The sequence below is a fragment of the Adelges cooleyi genome, unplaced genomic scaffold, assembly GCF_023614345.1.
Source record: "Adelges cooleyi isolate 19-005CV unplaced genomic scaffold, UGA_ACOO_1.1 ACOO_flye_CR_arks_rails_tigmint_CR_PRNA_1, whole genome shotgun sequence".
Classification (NCBI taxonomy): domain Eukaryota; kingdom Metazoa; phylum Arthropoda; class Insecta; order Hemiptera; family Adelgidae; genus Adelges; species Adelges cooleyi.
This window is the reverse complement of record NW_026095751.1, coordinates 4648823-4671338: the sequence shown is the minus strand read 5'-3', so window position 1 is coordinate 4671338 and position 22516 is coordinate 4648823. Positions and strand designations below refer to the sequence as shown.

The 22516-nt window shown below is 31.2% G+C and overlaps 3 protein-coding genes across 3 annotated transcripts; 1 reads left to right on the top strand and 2 right to left on the bottom strand.

The window, feature by feature from the left end:
- Positions 1–1049: 1049 nt before the first annotated feature.
- LOC126834466 (actin-binding protein WASF3) lies at positions 1050–8776 on the bottom strand. The gene is made up of 10 exons (XM_050566403.1): positions 8453–8776; positions 5260–5563; positions 5006–5159; positions 4828–4942; positions 4607–4759; positions 4334–4518; positions 4041–4244; positions 3117–3375; positions 2845–3058; positions 1050–2780 (listed from the first exon to the last, which is right to left on the bottom strand). The coding sequence occupies exons 2-10, from the start codon at positions 5549–5551 to the stop codon at positions 2605–2607; spliced, it is 1752 nt and encodes a 583-aa protein (XP_050422360.1). The 5' UTR covers positions 5552–5563; positions 8453–8776; the 3' UTR covers positions 1050–2604.
- Positions 8777–10612: 1836 nt separating this feature from the next.
- Positions 10613–11506, bottom strand: LOC126833340 (uncharacterized). The gene is made up of 3 exons (XM_050564612.1): positions 11331–11506; positions 11083–11199; positions 10613–10955 (listed from the first exon to the last, which is right to left on the bottom strand). The coding sequence occupies exons 1-3, from the start codon at positions 11364–11366 to the stop codon at positions 10779–10781; spliced, it is 330 nt and encodes a 109-aa protein (XP_050420569.1). The 5' UTR covers positions 11367–11506; the 3' UTR covers positions 10613–10778.
- A 1772-nt stretch (positions 11507–13278) lies between these two features.
- LOC126833331 (uncharacterized) lies at positions 13279–21975 on the top strand. Its single transcript, XM_050564601.1, has 17 exons — positions 13279–13428; positions 13519–13675; positions 14752–14894; positions 15664–15853; positions 15921–16063; positions 16144–16297; positions 16482–16624; positions 16700–16862; positions 17804–18261; positions 18346–18496; positions 19339–19475; positions 19548–19666; positions 19762–19886; positions 19943–20109; positions 21215–21525; positions 21603–21704; positions 21767–21975. The coding sequence occupies exons 1-17, from the start codon at positions 13383–13385 to the stop codon at positions 21878–21880; spliced, it is 2823 nt and encodes a 940-aa protein (XP_050420558.1). The 5' UTR covers positions 13279–13382; the 3' UTR covers positions 21881–21975.
- The last annotated feature ends 541 nt before the right edge of the window (positions 21976–22516 follow it).

Below are 22516 nucleotides of genomic sequence, written 5' to 3'. Positions count from 1 at the left end.
TAAAAATATATTTTTCGCGTCTTACATGCAAACTATATTATGTAAATATTGAGCTGTATACAATTTTTGACAAGTGATCAATATACTCGTGTACTATTCGGGATAACATCCAGGCATCATCCAAGTAAGTTGTTTGACTGCCAAGGACCAACTCCAGAAAGCGTATGAATAAAAACCGTGGTGGTTAACGGATTACACGTACACCCCGCGGTCCAAGTGGCTCTGGAAAATGGTTGCATACAACGGGCCACTACCAACGTTGCTACCCGGAGACCCGGTATGCCCCCAGGCAATCCAAGCAAATCCAGCCAATCGGAACACCGGCCAATAAAATATAATTGTTTAGCAATAATATGTATGCAAAGTTTATTGGGTATAACAATTAAGTCAATAAACAGTTGAATAACATGATCATTTTTTTTTACTCTTACTTTTTTCAAAAAATTATTAAGTTTTTTTTATTTTTAATTGGCTTTTGACAATGGCTTATTACTAGTCCTTAAGATGGCAATATATTTCCAAATAAAAATAAAGTTCAGGTAAAAATTTCAAAATGCCATCCTATATAAAATAAACAGTGATTAGGACGAGGTAAAACAAACGGTACTTTTCAAAAAGTGACCCTAACTAACATACTTAAATCACACCCCCGTCCTCTCTGCTAAAATGTTCAGTGGGGTTGAACATTCACAAAGCTGTTTTTTTTTTCAAAATTGTTTTAAAAATATTATACTTACGGCAAAACTTCTCCTGCAAAAGTTGTTGTGTTTAACCTACCACAAAAATTTAGCAAAGGGGTGGGAGTAGGATTTTTAGTATGTTAATTAGAGAATACCACTAAATCATTTTCCGAAATATTGTTAGCTTGTCTTTCATAATTAACCTTATTTTTTATCTGCCTCACCTACACTAAATATGTGTGTGATACTACTTGATATCACTTTGATATAACGGTGTAGTTTTCAAATAAAAAACATTTATTTATTTTGGTTACAAATAAATAATAATATAATAATGCACATAATATGTTAAAATAATATTACGATAAATAAAAAATAATAATATATGAATACAAGTATAAACAAAATATAGAACAAATATTTACGATTTATAATTATAATAATTTGTTTTTTTACTATAAGAAGGTTATTACAATATACACTTAAGCGTTTGAATTTCGATACCTAATATTATTTTGCATTCGTTGTTAAGAGTATTTATAAATAATAGCTGTTATTTATCTGCTATTAAGAGGCTACATAGTGTACACGTTTTATACATAATATTAAGATAAATAACATATAAACATTTAAATTCATAAAAACAAAAATAAATAAATAAATAGGATATACAGGTTAAATGTAATATTATAAATGTTTATATAAACTCGTCTATGTTTAATACAAACTCACACGCACACATCGGCAGCAAAAGTATTTGAAGAAAAATAAGAAACATACTTGTGTTGCACAGTAAATTTGGCGCAAAATTCGCCATAATTTTAACACAATTTAGTAACATTTGAAAAATTTGAAAAAATTAAAAACAATAGTAATTTTATAATAATAAATAAAAAAATAATGTATAAATAAAGAATTATTGGAATTTCCAATCGACAATCAACAAAATATTCCAACCCAATTTAGTTTGGTCGACTACAATAAATATACTTAATGAATATTAGATTTTGATATTAATATATGGACAGTATAAAGATAAACAATTTCCTGTACGAGAAACTATTTTGAGCAAATTGAGCGTTTTAGCTTTACTATTTTAATATAATCGGAAACATCCTTATTTCTAATTACAGTCAAACACGGTTTAGTCAAAATAAAGTTAGATATGTTGAGGGAAAAAAACAATATTGCTCTATAATCGGCACAAAAAATGTATGATGAAATTTTAGTTCCAACGTGGAATGCTAACAAGTTATTTACGAGTCCGACAACAATGTATTTTTAATATTATTTTTGATAAGAAACAACGATTAACAATTAGTCAACTTTACTATTCTTGCAATATAAATAAATTTCATTGTAATATCGTTTCAGTAAATATTTTCCAATAACATTTTATTGCATTATTGCATCATAAAAAATGCAATTAAATTTACTCTATAGTTTTTGCATTATTAAAAATAAACATTATGTCTCGTGGGATAAACTTGCTTCAATATTTTTATGTACGCTCAAATTTGTAGTTTTTCTTTGTGAAGATATTTTTAGTATTATAATATTAATAATTTTAACAAGGCAAAACAAGTGTAAATTTTATAATAATCATAACATATCTATAATGAACATTTGTTGACTAAATTATTTGCTTGTTTTAGACAAAATTTATTGGGCGATAATTTGTTTTACTTTTATATCAATTGATAAAAAAAAAGCTATATTATACGGATTTTCATAGACTGAAGTCATATTGTCAAACATGACTGTAAATGAACATTATGACAATAAAAAGTGAGCGTTATATTAAGACTGAAGTCAACTATTTAAACAGCAACTGTTAGTTAGGCACAAGTAAGAGTACATTTGGAACTTTGGAATGCATAAAAACTTATAGAATTCAAAAGGAATATTGGACAAGATAAACAAACTAAGCACAAGTCTCTTCTGCCCAACCGTCGCTGTCGTATTCACTTCCGGAAGCAGAGTCAGAATCGGATATCTCTACAGCCACGCGGCGCGCCAAAATAGAAGCAACGTCATGCAACGCATTACTTCTTTCACCTTCTTTCTGTTTAATTTTTTCGACTTTCCTTAATTCGACACCTAAATAATAGAAGAAATGTTAGTTAAAGCTATTCTAGTTGATAAAATTAATTACAATTTGTACCGTCTCGAATAGCTTTGAGCAAGTCGCTCCTCGGATCATAATGAGGCACATGGCTGGGTCCAGCGGTTTTTCTCAACGCGTTAACCGTACCACTAGTGATGTTAGTCACAGTCGAGTTTGCCTCGTTTATGACACCGTTTATCTGCCTCACATTGTTATGTTCAGCAGGAAGTATTAGCGGTTTCGATTGAATAACGTGATTGGAAGGAGATTTCTAAAAAGTAATTTAAAATTATAATAATTTTAGATGATAATGAATGTTGTTGATTTACTTGTTTAGGTGGAGATTTGATATCGCCGTTGCCCATAGATGCCGGAAGATCTGGCATCGGTGGTAATGGTGGAGGAGGTGGAATGTTAGCTGAAGGAATAGGTGGACTAATTGATACTGGAGGGGGCGGTGGAGGTAAAGGCTCCGTGCAAGCTAAATTGTTCTCGACTGGAGGAGGTGGCGGAGGAGGCAACGTTTCTCGATTTGAACTCAAACTGCGACCACGTGTTGGAGTACTTGCTGATGATACAGTAGGGGTGCTAAACAACAAAAGTACAACATTGTTTATATTTATTTATAAGCTATGGCTTAGGTAAGGATATACCCTATAAGTAATAATAATTGTTAATTTTATTTTTCAAGCATAATTGGCAATAATGGGCTTGAAAAAATAAGGCTATCTTAGAACCAAGATTTAAAGTAATGTAATTTTCCATATTTGTTATTATCAATCAACCTTGACATTTCTTATTTACGAATAAATACTTTTATTTGTTTAACTGTTTAATAATTATGTATTATATAATTTAATTTCTATTACTCTTTGAATAAGATGTAGTTTGTGTAAACATAAATTTGGGTTGAAATCCCAAGATATTTTAACTTTGATTTAAATTGATTGAATTATTACAGAAATGGTTTTAAAATTGATTTATAAATAATGCTTACAATTTTAAACTATTAAAGATAAAAAAAAACTACCTAAGATAAGTTTTAAATGAATTTAGATTTTAATAGATAGGTTTCTTATAAATAATATATAAACAGATTAATTATTTATTATTTACTCAGTTACAAATAATTTTTATTTGCAGAAAAAAAAATTATGCGAAAAATTATTATTTATTCGATTTAAATTTTGCTCAACACTGAATTTATGATGAATTTTTTTTTCGCTAACTCTTTACGATTATTTTCTACTAACCTGTTATTAGAATTAGTATTGCTAGGTGGAGCAGGCGGCGGTTGAGTCGGTCTAATTCTTCCTCCTCGACTAGGTGTACCCAACGGACTTAATACTTCACCCATACTGCCGGAGTACTGATAATTGTTTTGTTGCGCTTGATGATTGTACCCGGCCGTTTCGTCATACATCACATTATTACTAAGCGGAGCAGCGTAATTGTTGCTGTAATTTAAAATATATATATATATATGTATAATATTTAAAAAATTGGTAATTACACAACAAGTTTAGTACTTAGAATTTAAATTTACCTTTCAATAATATTCATAGGAGGTGGACTATAAATGCGTCCGTCGACTATATTATTTCCTACATTGTGGCTTTGCGGCTGTTCAGAACCGTAGGACCTACGTAATTCGATGCTATTTGGTCGAGACGGTCGTTCATTTATTGACACGCCCAACATCATTGTGCTATCTTCAGTATAGTCGTAAGGCTAAAAGATTTCAAACACAAAATGAAAGTGCATAACTAATATAAGAATAAAGTACTTTAAATAATATTGTGTAGCAGTTATTACATACCTGATGAGGAGCTCTGTAATGAGAATTATCTTGTGGCATGATGTACTCTCCATGCTGAGTAGCGAGCTGTCTTTGTCGTTCACGTGTACTATAAGGTTGTCGTACCCTCTTTTTATGACGACCGCCGCCACCTTCAGCTTTTGGTCTGTGAGGCTGAAAGTAAGTTTATACATTTTTATTTCAATTTGTTAAGTGAAATTTAGGTAAAGGTATTATCATACCTTTTTGCCACGATCGTGCATCATTTTTTCCGTATCTTTAAGCATTTCTAATCTCCATAAATTGAAGAAGTAATCCGGGTCTGTATAGAATTTCATTCCGTCTTTACCGTCCTCTCTGAAAACGTAAAAATCTCAATAGCATCATGTCTTTTATAATTAATATACACATCCAACCAACCTGTACGGGTTGAGTTTATAAAGCGGCGGAGGTTTATCGCATTGAGAATACATTTCAAGCATTGGCGCCGGCATTGTATCTCTTGAAACTACTTGTTGATCAAAAACAATAGCACTCTTGAAAGCTTTTCTCATATGAATGTCTTGAAGCGAAACTAAATACCGAATAAATTATTTTAGTAAGTAACATTATCACTATTTATTTTTTTTTTTTTGTGAAAAATTTACGATTTTTGCTCAAAAATTATGCATTACCTTCTTCGCCAGTACTATCCAGCTGTTTTGTGTTGACTGACAATCTATCTAACCTAATTTGTAACGAGTTGACCCGTACAGTGAGTGTATGAGCTTCGCGAACGAGTTCTCCAAACATATCTTCAGCCTGTTTTGATAAACTGGACAACTGTCGAACAGTGTTGGCGAGGGTGCCATTTGTAACAGCTTCAAGTTCATTGGGCACAGAACACGTTGGGCCGTAACTTCCTGCCTGTGAAACCGTGTTGCGCGTCACATGCACTGGTTCGACAACACGTTTTGGCAAAGGCATAGTTTATCCAATCTGTAATAAGATGATTATAACAATACAACAACTAGTTTACGATAACAAATGGAAAAAAAAAACATAGAATAAACATTATCAAATGAAAAACATAAATGAAATCATACATTTTTTAAGAATAAAAGTAATTTTTTGTTTTATGCAGAAAAAATGTACTTATTTTTTGTAGTATAAATTAAGTATTAAATCAAAACACCATCGTAAGTTAACTCAGAGATGTATCAATGAATGTTGCAATAATTAGAGCTCAACCATGCTGTGCTATAATTAATATGAATTGTTATTATTGTTACTACTCGTTGAATATACAATAAATACACACAATCAGCTTATTTTATAGTACTCCTTTGTCGGAACAACCATGAGCCGCCACAGCATTTGACTTTTTTATTGTAATTTGTTTTAATTAAATCTCAGATTTGGCAATACTTTATTTAATTAAACAAAAATGTTAACACATTACTTTAACTACTAAATTTGAATTTTTATATTTATCAATTAGTGGTATATAAAATCAGTAATTAATTATGCTTAATATTAAAAAAAAACACTCAAATAATAATTTAAATAATTCATTGACCAACGGTAATAGTAATATTAATAACTTATTCTAGACAGCCACATTAGGTATTTTATATTTAATACCTTAAAAACCTGTTAGGCAAGTTTGTTATTAAATTCCAACTGTAAATAAAACACAATAATAAAATGGTAAAAACAGTTGATACAAAAAAATGGAATATAAACATCTAACTATAGGAAAATATGTCAAATAAGTATTTTTTAATTTTTTTTTTTTTTACATATTGATTAATGATAATAATTTTTATATTTTATTGCACAAATATTTCAAATATATTTATTACCTTAAGTATAACTCATATGTTTACAAAGCAATGTTTACAATATTTTTTTTTTTTAAATAAAATAATAATTTTATGAAAGTAACTTAGTTTTTCATAATTTAAAGACCTAGAAATAGAAGGCGTTGCATTATGTCAGGGGAAAAAATATGTATTTGTTGGCGTTGCCTAAATGAATTTTATCATCATTTTATTATTTTCTAGATTAACAGAGTTCATTAAAAATTTACTTAAAATATAAAATATTGTATAAAAAAAAATTAATAAAAAGCAGTTATAGAATAATATATAAATAATAGCAACTACATAAAATAATTTGATAAATTTACATAATGTTATATTAGTATGCAATTAAGTGCTGAGGTATATATAACTGCAGTAATTTTATCAAAAGAAAAAATACAGTTTTACATTTTATGATGACCCATTTATAATAAATCTGTATAATATTATTACGATATACATAATATGATACTCGGATCAAGATAAATGACGTTTATATTTTGCTGATGTATCTATTTGTTTGACATTGTAATTATACAGTTTAATATATATATTAAATTAAAACACCTCAAACACATTATACTCTTATGAAAAGCCGTTATGTGATCATAGTAAATGATATTTTATTTTCATAGAAAAATGTATACTAATAAAAAATATATGAATGCTCCATCAATGAACACTAACAAACCGAGAATTAAGTTTTTACGAGGGTCACATAGACAAAATGTATTATTACCAATTTATCAATTTAATGTGTATCACGAGATGATTCACATCTAACAATGATGAGGGTCAATTAAATAACAGTTTTCAAATATTAACGTATCTACATAGGGGAAGTATGTTGATACTTTAGTAACAACAGCTATGGCCAATAATCAAACAAATGTTTTATACTAAATTGCTAAGCCTTAAGGTATAACTAGCATACAATTTATATGCCATTTATAAAATACGTCATAATCAAGTATTACATTTTGATAAGACAAAAGTATGTTACAACTATTGCAAAGGAAATTAAAAATAAATGATAAGTATAAAACTCTCACAGTGATTGTGCGTAATATTATTATCTACAGATTATTATTAAAGAGTATGGTACTACTGAGTACATTAGCTAGACTATTAGTTATCAAGAAAGAAATGCATAATACATATATAACAATTAAAACAACAATGACTAATTCATTATACATTAGTAACAATTAAAAAATATATAGAAGCAATTATTACGGTTACAACTTGAATGACCTTAAGAAATAATATGTAGATACAATTGATAAGCCTACGTTTAATAAAATTCTATTAACTCGATACACAGATTTGCAAATTATATCACTACTATATATAACCTTTGTAAAACCTCAATAGACATAGTTTTTTATTCAATAGATAGATGTTTAGATAGATAAATATGACAACAAATTACTCGTATAATACAACTAGGTACATTTTGAGATTATGAAAGAAAACAATTGCTAATTGCATTTAACAATAGAAGAAATTATCGATTGTAAGGATATATAACGTAATGAAGACATCAGTTATTGACAGTACCTAGATACATAATATTTGCCCAACTTATTCTGACAATTTCCCAAGAATTGCGTTACGATGACTTATCACTAAAATAGCAAACAAAAAATTTGATAGAAATACTGCAGACAATTTACATATCAGAGGGCGTTTCCCATTAGTGTTAACAAATAAATGATGTCATATTACATTTTTTTAACGGAGATAGCCGGTATCGTTATGGCGTTAAAACTATAAGAAATAAGGGTGGGGTTGATCCTAACACATTGTTTATTTAAGTTAACTCTAAAAAGCTGTCCATTTTGGTCTAGTGAAAAGGAAAATGCAAATAAAGGTTGAACTCTGTTAAGGTTATGGCTCTTTGCGTAAAGCATTCGTCCGTCTGTCCGGCTACGGTCGACAACGGCATTTTACTACCGATGACGACGGGACACGGGCAAAACTTACGACAGTTATACTTGTTGGGTGGTTATTATTAGCTTACCAAAAGTGTCATCTAACAGTGATACAACGGGATTGACGCCTATTGCTTACGTCGGTCACCGAGATACGTCCATGGCGGTATCTGCAACGGATAGGTGGCTTCGTATGCGTTACCGTCGTCCAGATAAATCATGGGGGCCGATATTTAGACGGTCGCAAGGACAGCACAGAGCCCGAATTCGCAACGAGTCCGCACTAAATAAAGGCGTACGCAGTGTTGAATAATCGTAGCGTATATATTATTTTATTCTAATAAACACACTCAAGGACTCGAGAAGCGGAAAACGTTCGATACCATCGATTATCACACTGAAGCGACGACGTGATCGTGGTAGTATACGAGGTACCAACAAATGGCGTACGGTAATACAGTCCCACTCACGGTGGATTCATGGAAGAGAAAAACTGTTGCCGCGCAAACTCCCGCTGCGCCGTTGCCGGTGGAGATAATATTTTCCCTGTCAACTCTCATCGCTGCAGTGGCGTATTTACAAGGAGTGAACAGGCTTCAGGGTGATATATCACACTCCCCCAGAGACTTTAACTTTATACAAATATTATTAATAATTTTTTTGTTAAATAAATAACTCCTTTTATTAACGAACAAGTTTTTAACGAAATGTCACAAAGCAAAAAAAAAAATTCATTACAATATTAGGTAAAATGTTATATTTTTATTTTAAAAATATAACAACGGACATTTTAATAATTTTTTTCACCTAACAAGCAACAACGTTTTTGAATAATTTGTTTTTTTTATTTATGAGCAAACTTAAAAATTGAAACAAAATAAATGTTGTCCGATTGAAATTTGAAAACAACAGACAATGTAGGTAAACAAACTATTACCCTGGTACCAGTATTATGCTAAAGATAAATACATGGTTGGGTTCAACATTTTTGGTCTTCTATGAGGGAGCTAGGTAATTTTTTTTTTGTAGGTATAACACCCTCAGGCCTCAGATGAAAATTGTAAGTTTGCCTGTATCGCTTCATAGTTTTTCTTTTTCAACATGATTTTTCTTTTTTAATATTTATGTCTTTATTCTTCAATTTTACTATCAATAGCGAACACCAATATAAAGAATAAATGCTAATTTAATGTTTATAAAAAAAAGATATCAAATTTGACCGCTAAAAAAGTATGTATTGTCGATTGATTTCGTTATACATACAAAGCAAAAACGTTTCATAAATACAACTGAAAAAAGTTAATTTACTATGAATAGGTATATAGTGAATAGTCAAATACACTACGATTCTTGATAAATTAAAAAAGGGTTTTCAATACTTCTTGAACAAAAATATCAAATTTTTATACTTCGAAAATGTTATTTCAGACACAAGGCATAAAACGTCTTTGAACTTTCTTTTTTGTATAACTTGAAAATATGTAGGCATAAATCTAATTTTAATTAATTTGCTAGAAAGCTAGTAAAAAGTTCAAACAGAATATGAAAAATAAAAAATAGACTAATTCGCTTACAATAAGTTTTTTTTTTCAGCATTAGTTATTGACAACTTTTGTTTCTACATTATTTCTATACAGGGTATATAACTATTTAAGCAATAATTTAATTTAAACAATTTTTTATAAAAAAAATATAATAATATGCATTTTAAAATGCCGAGTGATGGCGAGTCACAGATTTTGTCAAAAAGTCTTACTTTAGTAGTTACACACAAAAACTTAATATCAATAATTTTTTGAAAGTGACATAACTGGCAAAAACTAACATATTTTTTTAAAGAATTTTCAGCGTCAAATAGAATATTATGTATAAAAAACAAAATTGAATTGCCACTAAATTATTTTTTTATCATCGGTATCTTTGTTTTATAATATTTTATTTAAATAATAATATAATAATTTTTTCAGAACCGTATATATTTTTTCAAGATAAGTTTTAAAAAAATAACAATGGCATGCTTTTTTCTTATCGTATAAAAGCACAATGTTCGCACATCAATTTCACATTTTTTTTAAATATTTTATTTCACAGTAGTTTTACTTCTGCCAGTTACATAAATGTGATTATAATAGTGTAGACTATTTGTAGTATGTGCAATATATTTTCAATTAATTCTTATTATTTTCTAAATAGTTTATAAAGATAGAAGCTTTTATAAAAGAAATGTTGAAAAATGATTTAGACAAGAATGCATTAAAAAAATGTCGACTTGAAAACATTTTATTACGTTTTTAAGTGACTTTTAATACTTCATAATTTAACAAAAGTTTTATTTCAGTAATGAATACCTACAATGGTATTAAAATAATCTTAATATTAAAGTAATAACATTAGAAATGAACAGGAAAATTATTATTAAGATGCAGTCGATGGTGGAGAAACAAGTATAACGCCGTCTCCTCTAACAAACAACATTGGTATTGTTCGTTTGGTAGTTTTGTATACTTCTTCAAAAGTTTCTTCATCTACTTCAACAGTAGTGATAGTCTCTTCGGCTTCTCCAAGCACCATATTTAAATGTTGATCAAAAGCCTAAAAATGGGTTTATAATGTAACCTGGGTTTTCAATGTAATATTATAAACATAACATTTTATTTATTTAAAAAAAAATAAGTGATTAAACAAATTATTAGCGATAGCTTATATTTATTTAACTTACATGAAGACGACCACGTAGTTCACGATCATGACGCATTTTCACATAAATACGTTCATCAACGCTTAGTCGAATCAAATCAACCGGTTCTTTTATGGTTATTAACGTGTTATTGGCTGGCTAGAAATAAAATAAATATTAAAATCATAATTTGGCCATTATTAAACCTTTTAATTTAAAATAACAACATAAACTATTTGTATTGTTTCCAAGAACATGGTTGATATTAATTTAGACAATAAAGGTCTTACCTCGGATTCGCCTTCTGGCATCTTATTAGTGACCATAGATGTGATTAGAAAAATAATTCGCAAATACCAATAAACCCAATAATATTTAACAGTTAACAATAGCTAGACTCAAGTCTCAACTATTCAAGAGTCAAGACGGACAATTGGAGATAGTAGTTGTTTGTATTATTTGAAATTAAACATTTTGCCATAACCTCAATGATAAATGAGTTCATAAAAACGTTATAAAAAATAACAGCTTCACCGTTTATCCACGAGAGCGCATTAGTACTTAACTTATACACGTATAGACTAAATTTTATATTATGTACATGCGTGATATTTTCTTGCACAGTTTTTGAAATCGAGGTTTAAAAAATTACGAACACTTTTAATGTACTACATGTAAACAGTAACTCTAATCTGTATTGAACAACATTTAAAAAATGTCAGTAATGAGTGGAACATGAAAAGCAAATTTTACATGATTTTAAACAATTTTCCGCTGTTGTGAGAAGGTAGAACATTTATGGAAAATCATTGTATACAATTTACTGAACTAAAACAATTTTAAATTGAAAAATTAGATAATATTCACAGTTATTGAATTTAGAATGAATAATAAATAAATTATTCTTACTTATAAAAGTTCTTTTTTTATTACAAAAAGAAAAAAATCTACTAATCAATATATTTCTCTTATTTATTAATTTATTTAAATATAATTTTATTCAAATGATGCTCAACTATGCCTAACCAAGTAAATGGTTCAAATTGTAATCGAATTGTCAGTATAAAAACCTTACAATTACAAATATGACTTATTTACTAAGTACATTTGTACTTTTAATATATTTATTGTTTATTGAGGAAATTACTTTTATATTACACAAACAGATTTTTGTTTTTATGAATATTTCCTTCATAATGTTTAGTAATTCAATATAAAAGTCATTTTTAATATGATTTAAAAAAACTCTTAAGATCAGTTTTAAATTTAATAGAAATAAATCATTAATAGAACACCGCTTACTTTTTAACGACTGTAATAATTTTCTTATTTATAGAACATTTGTTTTCCAGACTATTCAAGATTCTTGTTTATATGAGACGTTACAAATTTTTCATCATTAAACATTTAGTCATATCTGCCGATTCAGTCAAGAAAATATAACAAAAAAACCCATTTCAAATAAATTTAGAAATGTAACCAAATGATACAGAACAAATGAAGCGCCTAGAACACAGGGGGTAATAAGTGACATTTTTACAAAATCTAAGTTAAGTCCACAGACCACAGCTTAACTACAAGTTGTCCACTTTAATTGGTGGTAATGATAATAAGTGAATTATTCATCATTTGCTGCGATCTGGTAGCAAATCACCTAACCTCCAAACGAAAATGTCACTTATACCCCTTGTGTTCTTGACGCCTCAAATGGAAAATACCACAATATGATATTTACTTACAACTTATAAGACGATTTTTAAAATCAACTAAATGTGCTAGAAAAATATCTGAGGTCAAATAGGGATCCAACGAAAAATAAATTGATGTATTTCGGTTCTTGTTCAAAAAAAAGGTAAAATTTTGTTGTACAGTGTGATCAATTGTAAAAGTAACAGTACCTACCTACTACAAATACGAATATCAACAAATAACAATGCTATAAGCTAATAATTAATAATAAACGCGATAAAAATAATTAAAAACAATCTTTTATTATGAATATTTGCACGGTTTAACAGAAACTGACAAAATGTTTTTATCATTTAAACATATTATTTATAACCTATGGAATGATCCTTGATCTTAAACATCAGGATCATAGAAAAGTTAATGTTATGGTAGGGAATTGCGATTATAATATTATTATTGTGTGTAAATAACATCTTCTCTTCGAGTATTGGGAATGGTGGGAATTTGCTTGGTAAACCGGTATTGTAATAATACTAAATAGTCGGTAAATACCTACTGAATAATATGTGGCCACTCATTAGTTACAAACTAGAGTTTAATTATACAAGACGTACGATAGTATAAAATGTTTTTCGTTTAATCATAGGTTAATAATGATGAGTTTAATGTTTTTTATTTTTAGCATCGTCACATTAATAGGTAATCGTATATAATTAAATGTATAATTTTAAACAAATTTTTTATCGAAAAAAATAATATCGAAGCATCTACGCCGTTTATTCGTTGCAGTTTCACAGACAGTCACTCCAACTTATTTGGGATGTTACCGGGATGACAATTTAGTATCGTTAGGAGAGGAAAGTCGGGTTTTGTCATCGATTTCACCTAAATCATGCACAGGATTCTGTCACGGAAATTCTTATCTGTTCGCTGCTATCAAAAACGAGTAAGAACCCGATATTTATACCTTTGTTACTGACCTTTAACAACGTTGTTGTTCAAACAGTTTGGAACTAACGCAGTTTAGTACCCATGCCATTGTTTCGATTCCCCTTCTTCAAAATGTATGTTGTTGTACTCTGAATCTGATGGTGCAATTATTTTAATTGGCTACCCATACTTACTTTTTGAGTTGTAGTCCAAAAAAAATAGCAATCAACTATTAAGCTAACTCAAACCCCCTGAATCTGATGATGCAATCTGAGATTGTCACCCGCACTTACTTTTTGAATTTTAGTATAAAAAAAAAGCAATCAAATCAACTCAAAGCTCAAGCAAACGCTTTAAATTTTGTTAAGTGTCAAAATGGGTAAAAATTGTTTTATCGAAAACATTTTTATTCAACTTGTTTATATTTTACGTCAAAAACTATGTTGCAAGCATCACTTAAAACTACTTTTGGGTTATTTTTTTTATTTTGAATTAATCTCATAAGATGTTTGAAAATGTTGGCCTTTCAACAATTTATTTTAATTTGAATAAAGTTCTATTTTCATTGTGAATTTTTAGGTGAAATCAGATCAAATACCTATCCTGTAACCTGTTGATTTATTCATTCAAGGGGTTCCCATTGACAAACTTATATAATTGTATCATTGTATATTTGTATGTTATGAGCATTTTAATTAAAGGTTCGATCCGAATACCGTGCTATTAACCACAGGTCACTGTTAGTAACCACAATAGGTAAATTCTGATTTTATCAAAAACTACACAATAGTCAATACAAATACATGCTGTTTAAAAAATAATGTGTCAAGCTATTTGTTAACCATTTTGCCATCAGATTCACAGTGAAAAAACACTCTCAATGAAAAAAATTATTAAGTTACTACTTACTAGTGTAACTGATAAATTATGTTCGGAAGTGGAAACCAATGAAACGTTCAAATTGTAGTCTGGTGTATTATTTAAATATTTAATTCTTACAAAAAATATTTTGCAAAGAATGTATTTATATACTTTTTTTATTTTCTCGTATTGTTGAAACTTTAATATACTTACTTTATTTTTTTTTTTTAGCACCTGCTATTGTAGCAAATCTTACATTTCTAGACTGATGAAACAATATGATAAGGAATGCACAATATCTTGTGCAGGAGAGCCATGGGCTTCTTGCGGAGCCTTTCCAAATTTAATATCTTCTTATTTAACAGATAATTCAAGTAAGACTCCGTGCTATACATAACTATATTAATTGAAAATTGACATAAAAGAGTCAATTACAAAATACTTATTATTATTTATTTATGAGTCAAAATTTAGAAAAATTTTTAGCAACTTCAATATTCCTCACAGCATTAACTTTTTGTATAATTTTCCACGTCATGTTACAAACCGTTGTATATAGAGCATATCGTAAATGTTTGTCCCTTTTATGTTATGTAGTCTATATATTATATCCTAATATTGTCGTTTAGTCCTTAATTTTTGAGCAGAAAAAATATAAAGTGTTGTTCTTACCACAAACTTAAAATTTAAGTTATTCGGTCCATTAATAATGTTCTCAGCTGTTTTTGTGAACGCATTACACCCTGTGTAATGTATTTCCTATACGAAGGTATTTTTAAACTTTTATAGGTTTTCGGGGTTTTTCGGGTTAATAAAAACAATTTTTGTAAAAATTAAAACACTGTGTTTAATTTTAATTGAAAAGGGAGGGAGTAATGAGTTTCTTATTTCATAATTTTTGAAAAGGCCTAGTCGGTCAAGGGGGAGTGTATTGAACGCTCATTGTCATCGGTTTTACAATGGGTTGGTATGTTAAGCTAATGATGATGATGACGATGATGATGATGAACAGTGTTTTTTTTTTTTAAATTAACTTAACATAAGCTAATCAATAAAAATAGTTTCTTTTGCCAGCTCTGAGACAATTCTGAATTAATTTTATTGTTTATACTTACCCAATAATCGGTTGTATATGTTTGACAGAAAATGGTAATTTTATAAGCCGCGGTGGATATCCAACGGCAATTTACTTAGGGTGTTACGCCGAAAACGCTAATGATCCCGAGAACAGATTGCTCAAAGGACCAGCTCAACCATACAACAATAACACTCCACAGAAATGTTCAGAAATATGTTTCAAGATGGGTTATGTATACGCCGGCGTTACATACGGGTATGTACTTATAAATCGCTACCTCTTGTGTTTATTACACCAAATACTCACCGAAACGAGTTCCCAGGTCGGAGTGTTGGTGTGGAAATCAGAGACCTTCGAAATCGTCAATGGTCGAAAACTCGAATTGTAATGTACCTTGCAGTGGCGATAGTAGACAATTTTGCGGTGGAGGTTGGAAGACTGGTGTATACTCGACTGGAATGACTCGTCAGTTAAAAACAAAATCAATTCTAGCGATATAAGGTGATTTTTTTTTTGTTAACACTATGTTAGGGTTGTGTTTGTAGAATACGTTGCTACCAAATATGAGGGATGTTTCGCCGACGAACCGGTCAAACACAAAAATGGTATTTTGACTTTTCAAATGGGAACCAACAACAGTCCGAAGCGATGCATGAACCTTTGTAACATTGAACGGTACAAATACGCCTTGCTCAAAGGGTATGTAGGAAATACATTTATGAATGGGCAAAATACAGTATTTTATTTTTAACCTAATTTAAAACACACGTATTTGTTACACAAAATACATACTGAAAAGTCTTACAAAGTTGTATTTCAAATACAATAAAGAGTATACCGACTGTCGGTTTAAACGCGGTATTGCGATCGTTTTATGTTTAAGCAACGTGTGCGAATGCAGACACAACGAAGTGAATTACTCGTTGAAAAGAGATCACGGTGCTTGCAATACGGTATGCTTAGAAAACCCTTCAGACTACTGCGGCGGACAGAACGTGTTAAGCGTCTACAAAACCTTATATGACGGTATTTATTTAATATCCCTCGTATGATTTCCACTTAACTGTCTTGTTCATTTTTAAATTTTTCGTTGCTCTAAAGAAAACACCGGACTCGTACATGCAAAGCCACACGGGTGCTTTAAGAATCCCAGGAGACACCCGACAATGGACGGTTGGCGTATAAACGATCGCAGTCTTACGGTTAGGCAATGCGTGCGCAGCTGTTATGCCAGGAGGTTTCCGTACGCCGCACTTGTGTCATCGTAAGTTCAACATTTTCACTTGCCCGACTAAATATCTCAATCTGAGGCGGGTAGAAATTGAATTGGTAATAAATTGCTCTTTTGAACAAGGCCGTGATTTAGACATTTTGAACCATAAGGTAAAATATCTTTGGGTGCCCCTTCCCATAAATTAAATACAAATAAAAAATATCTTCCCAAAATTGTTTTCCCCGTTAACTATAATTTTACTATACTACCATTAGGAATCACTCGATTGAGTAATAATACTGGTTTTTTTTTTTTGAAATGGTAGCCGCCACGAAAATAATATTTAATTTTTCCCAACACAGCTGACCCATAAAAGTTGCTATCATAGTTCAATTTTCAACCCTATTATTTTTAAAGAGCACATAGCAACTTCAGAGCGTATTAAAAAACATCAGTGGTTTTTTATATTAATTTTCTATTTGACTTAATTGATATAGCTGTTCTTCCGTGCCTAATGGGAAATATGACCCTGCGCTTTTCGAATAAGAATATAGTTTTTTATGTTAAATAGAAATCAAAAACAATATTTGACAACATTTATTCTTTGTCAAATATCAAAAAATAATCGTTTGACAACAATTTCATATTTAACTAGTTTGCCATCAGCAATAAACAATAATATCACTGTCGAGTATTATACAAGTTTGTACGAGGACTTAGCAGGAATTGTCGTGGCATTATTTATGTTTTTTTCAATAAGAAAGGCTTTATTAATAAACATTATTAGCCTAAATATTTATGTTTTGTTATGATAAATTTCTGAATTAAAAAAAAAAATATGTAAAATCATAAGTTTTGAACTTATGTTCAAAAATATATTCCCTTATAAGAGGGACATGTATTTTTAAGATGATACATCTTGCGTAATACTATGGGCCATTACTAATGTCAGAATTGTATCTCATTGAACACATAATACGAATATTCGACAGAACCGAGTGTATGTGCAGCTTTACTAAGCCTTCGGACGAGGCAAAGACCGACTCCGACGACGAATGCAACACTCCGTGTTCCGGTGATGCAACCGCAAAGTGCGGCGGTAAAAACGTCATCGACGTGTACAGCACTGGTTTGAAATGGCCGACCACCGAGGTGGGCAACTACTATTTGGGCTGTTACGAAGAGACCGCCGAAAACCGAATATTCAACGGGTTTTCCCGGTCGTATATGGTGAACACGCCGGCGTTTTGCACGAAGCTCTGTTACAAAATGGGATTCGGATACGCGGGCGTCACGTACAAATCCGAATGTTTCTGCGGCAGCCACTCGCCGAACACTGTCAGATTTACCAAAGTAGAAGACAGCCAGTGCAACACCAAGTGTTCGGGAGACGCCAATCAATATTGCGGCGGCGGATGGAGGATGGGTGTGTTCGCTACCGGGTTAAAAGGTGTAGTTTCCAGTATGATTTTCCCATGTCACCCATCCACCCACGTTGCCCAACTTCCATAAACGTGCTTTTTTTTGCTTGTAGACTTTGACGTCTTGAATAGGAAAGTGGGATGTTACACAACGCAGAGTGACGTCATGAACGACGTCAAGTTCGAGCTGATAAACACAAACACACCTGGCAGATGTGCGAGACTTTGCCACGATGCGGGCTTCCGTTATGCGGGAATTTCCAAGTAATGAGTGGCGCGTTTAGGGGAGACCGGCCCGAGTGGCAAACTTTTAAAGCGAAACTTTTTGTCCCTTAACTTGGCATTGTGTCTTCAAAGGTACATAATATATTTTATTTACAACTCTTTCCGTGGCCAACCTAAAATGTACTATTATTTTAATTATTTTTGATATTTAAAAGTAAGCCCTTGCCAAGTTAAGGTCAAATTAAAATCTATATAAATATAGTATTTAAAGTTACTAATAATCGAAGAGAATTATGATTTATAATAGTATTTTAAGTACAAAAAATACGTCTATTTTCTCCTATCAACAGAAAAGCATTGAATCATCAATAAAATTATGTTTTAGCATTACGGAAATACATAATCATTAATCACCACGATTAAATGTTTTTACATGATTATTATGATACAATGCAATACATTACATTATATATAAAAAAAAATTAAATTTTGATTTACATTTATTTCCATCGCGAAAAATTGAAATATAATACAAGTACAGTACAAGGTTGAATAAAATCGAGTAAATAAACCGAGAAAAGGAGTAAATATTATTATTATAATAACAACCATGTTACTAGATTAAATTTCCGTAAGATATTTCGGGAATTTTAGATTGATCCTGGGCTAAAAACATATCCATGTTAAATTGTTTCAAAGAACTCATTTTTTTAAAATTATTTAAATAAAAAAATAATCATTAAATAAAATGTACCCAGATTTGGCATTACTGCGAGTAAGACTAAACATTTGATCGTCTTCAATGGTTTACGCCTTAACATACGTGATCTTCGGTACATTTGTTTTGTTTCTTATGTTTTTCTTTTATATATTTTGTGTAGATTCAATTGTTTTTGCGACAATGAAATACCGTCCAACGAAAACGAAGTAGACTACTCGGAATGCAGTGTCGTGTGTTCGGGCGACGACACTCAAACGTGTGGCGATAGCGACAGATTACAAATCTACGACCTCAGAGGTATAACAGAATATATACCGTTTTCTGCGTACTCGGACAATAGGGTGATTTTATACTTTGTCTTGTGCCTAGATTCATTACTCGTGGACGAAAGCACCCCGGGGTCGATTTTGGTACAAGAAGAATTCGACACTCTGAACTTAGAGTCGCTTTGGAATCATGAAATTTACTTGGCCAACGACTACGAACCGGTACGGAATTCGATTTATGCCGTTTACAATGTGTTAGCGAGCGTGGCGAATTATACTAATTGTTATTGTTGTGTCGATTTGTTGTTACATAAAAGAACTTCGAGTTCGTCATTTACAATAACTCCGACAAAAATATATATATAAAAAACGGAGAGCTATTCATCAGACCCACTCTGCTGCCGGACAACACCGTGAAGAGGGGTAGCGTCACGTTGAAGGGGTACGTTTGCTTTGACTGGCTCATAATTAAACATAAATATGCATGTTATGATGTAGTTGCACGAAACCCGAAGTGACCGGAGTGTGTACCGAGAACGCATCAACTTATAACATCTTGCCTCCAGTAGTTTCGGCCAAACTGACTACGAGGAACTCGTTTTTATTTATTTATGGCAAAGTGGAAGTGACGGCTAACTTACCGTCGGGAGACTGGATCGTCCCAGGTATGGACTTCCCGTTGGTACTACTATAAAACGTAAAATAAAACACACATTAACCGCTGTATTTCTCTGGGTTTCTTTTTAGTTGGATTTTTCCTAGTTTCCACGTCTTACTGAGTTTCTATCAATCTTATATGAATTTAGTGGGCACTTTTCTACTTCGATGGCTTGTCTTACTGTTCTTTTTGCGTAATGGGTTTCTATGAAGACAATTTCAATTTATTCAAATTTAATATTATGGCGTTTTTGGTCTGTATGCTCTGCTGTCGATTCTGCGTTCTTCTGTAGTCACATCTTTCGCGTGTTTTTGTATGCGCACTTCTAAGGCTCTGCTGCCTGAACTATTTCTTATTGTTTTACTCGGAGTCTATTTTCTTACTTTTATTGAAATCTAATCGTTATGTTTGGAATTGGTGTCAATCAATTACGAGAATTTGTATGTTATCGGACCTGATATTATTTAGAACAATGGTCCTTTCGAAAAATGATCAAAAAAGGATTTATTGTGTTTGAGATCCGAACAGACGAGTTATCTCTTATTATTAAGCTCTTATCAGTCGATCCTTAAATTCATCCTTTTAGCGGTTATCCATTATCACTAAAGTCTTATATTGATATCCCTTATGAATGATCCCTTATCAATAATCTAGTTTTGTTTTGATAAAGGCTTCGATCGTTTTCGATGATGCAAATTTTTGCACAAAAAAACATTCATATGCGTAAAAAAAAAAGTTTACCTAAAGGCTAGCCAATTTTATACGTGGACCTTGATAGGGGTTTTAATGATCTTCTCTTTCGTAGTACACTTTTACTCTATACGTCTAGGGTCGTATCAGCTCTGTAGACACTATACTTACTGTTATCAACAATTACCCCTTAAAATGTCGCTTTTAATGTTGATTTAACAGAACAGTCGTTAAAAAAAAATCATAAATACATTTTACTGCTCTGCTAGGACGCTGCGCCGCTGTTTCTATTTATTAAACATTGTAGACTCTCTAACACAAAATTTAAATCCGCTAAAGCCAATCGTGTCAGCGCAACTTTTCTGTCTGTCGTACAATGCGTTAGGTATTGCTAATTGATACCTCACTTTTTCATTCTCCAGAAATCGCATTGGTCAGCAAGAGCAACGAACAGTTGAAGATCGTATTGGCCTCGACGACTGGCAACGCCAACTTGCGTTGCGGATCCAACGATGAGAGTTCGTTCGTCTTGAAGTACGGAATACAATTTGACGATACAAACCGATCCGTAAAATCGAAACTATCCAAAGCCATTTCGCCAAAATCTTGGTCCGTTGGTTTCCACACGTTTGTGTTGACCTGGACCCAGACAAGTATGGAGTACGAAATCGACGGTGAAAAATGGCCCATTGACATTTCCGAGGTGCCGCTGGAAGTCATAAACGAATCAGAAGTAAATTATCTACTCGGCTTCTTCTAAAACAATAAATTATATGCATATCAAACACTAATTGGATTTGTTATCAACAGTTTTACGTCTCCATCGGCTTATCAGTAGGCGGCATGACCAGATTCCCCGACGGTTGTTTGAGTAACGGCCATTTGAAACCTTGGAAGAACTTCGACACTAAAGTATGACGATTATATTTTTATAATTGGTTTCAGGGGTCTTTAATGGAAAATACTCGTTTCAGGCTCTGGTCAATTTCCACAGAGACAAGAACCACTGGGAACCGACGTGGAGCCCCGACAAGTCCATCCTACGTGTCCAGAGTGTAAAAATAACATCGTGGGCTAGACACAATTAGTCAGAAATAGTTCAGCGAGCCCATCAGTGACAATGACCATTTGTGGCTAGCGATTTTTATGTATATGAAAATAAAAATATATATAACTTATTAAATTGTGTGCTAATTGCGATTTTTAGATATCTAAGAAAGTGTTTAATCCGGTTAATCATAACGCATGTGTTGGTATAAAAATTTAAAAAACAATCGAAAACAAATCACTTTTTTACACTTACATTTTATTTTTTTTAAACTGTTTTATTTAAAAAAAGAAGGTGTAAAATACCTTAAACATTAGTTGAGGAACTTAGTACCCGTGCGTCCTCCAACACCCCTGAAGTCAAACACTGTGAACAATAGAATAGTATTGTTATCATAGGCGCAATTTCAATACAAAAATTGAGGGTGTTTAAGCTCTGCATTTTTCATGAGGTTAATGGTTTTTTTTATAAATTTAACAGTTGACACTTTAGTTTATAAGCATTTTTATTTTATAACAAAAAATAATAAAACTGTATGCAATAACACAATTTACAGGTATTTTATACAAAAGCTGTAATAGCCAGATGAACTTGATAAATAATACTGAATAATAAGTACTGTTATGAACTCTGCAAAAAGCTTTTGAGTTTTTTTTACAGAGGTATTAATACATAA

Excerpts from the sequence above, each read along its gene's own strand:
- LOC126833331 (XM_050564601.1), top strand. The coding sequence starts at position 13,383 with ATGATGAGTTTAATGTTTTTTATTTTTAGCATCGTCACATTAATAG. Across the intron at positions 13,429-13,518 it reads TAGCATCGTCACATTAATAG|TTTCACAGACAGTCACTCCA; the intron begins GTAATCGTATAT and ends TATTCGTTGCAG. Across the intron at positions 21,705-21,766 it reads GGAAGAACTTCGACACTAAA|GCTCTGGTCAATTTCCACAG; the intron begins GTATGACGATTA and ends TACTCGTTTCAG.
- LOC126833340 (XM_050564612.1), bottom strand. The coding sequence starts at position 11,366 with ATGGTCACTAATAAGATGCCAGAAGGCGAATCCGAG. Across the intron at positions 11,200-11,330 it reads TGCCAGAAGGCGAATCCGAG|CCAGCCAATAACACGTTAAT; the intron begins GTAAGACCTTTA and ends TTTTATTTCTAG. Across the intron at positions 10,956-11,082 it reads AACTACGTGGTCGTCTTCAT|GCTTTTGATCAACATTTAAA; the intron begins GTAAGTTAAATA and ends ACCCATTTTTAG.
- LOC126834466 (XM_050566403.1), bottom strand. The coding sequence starts at position 5,551 with ATGCCTTTGCCAAAACGTGTTGTCGAACCAGTGCATGTGACGCGCAAC. Across the intron at positions 5,160-5,259 it reads GGATAGTACTGGCGAAGAAG|TTTCGCTTCAAGACATTCAT; the intron begins GTAATGCATAAT and ends TTCGGTATTTAG. Across the intron at positions 3,059-3,116 it reads TCAAATCTCCACCTAAACAA|AAATCTCCTTCCAATCACGT; the intron begins GTAAATCAACAA and ends ATTACTTTTTAG.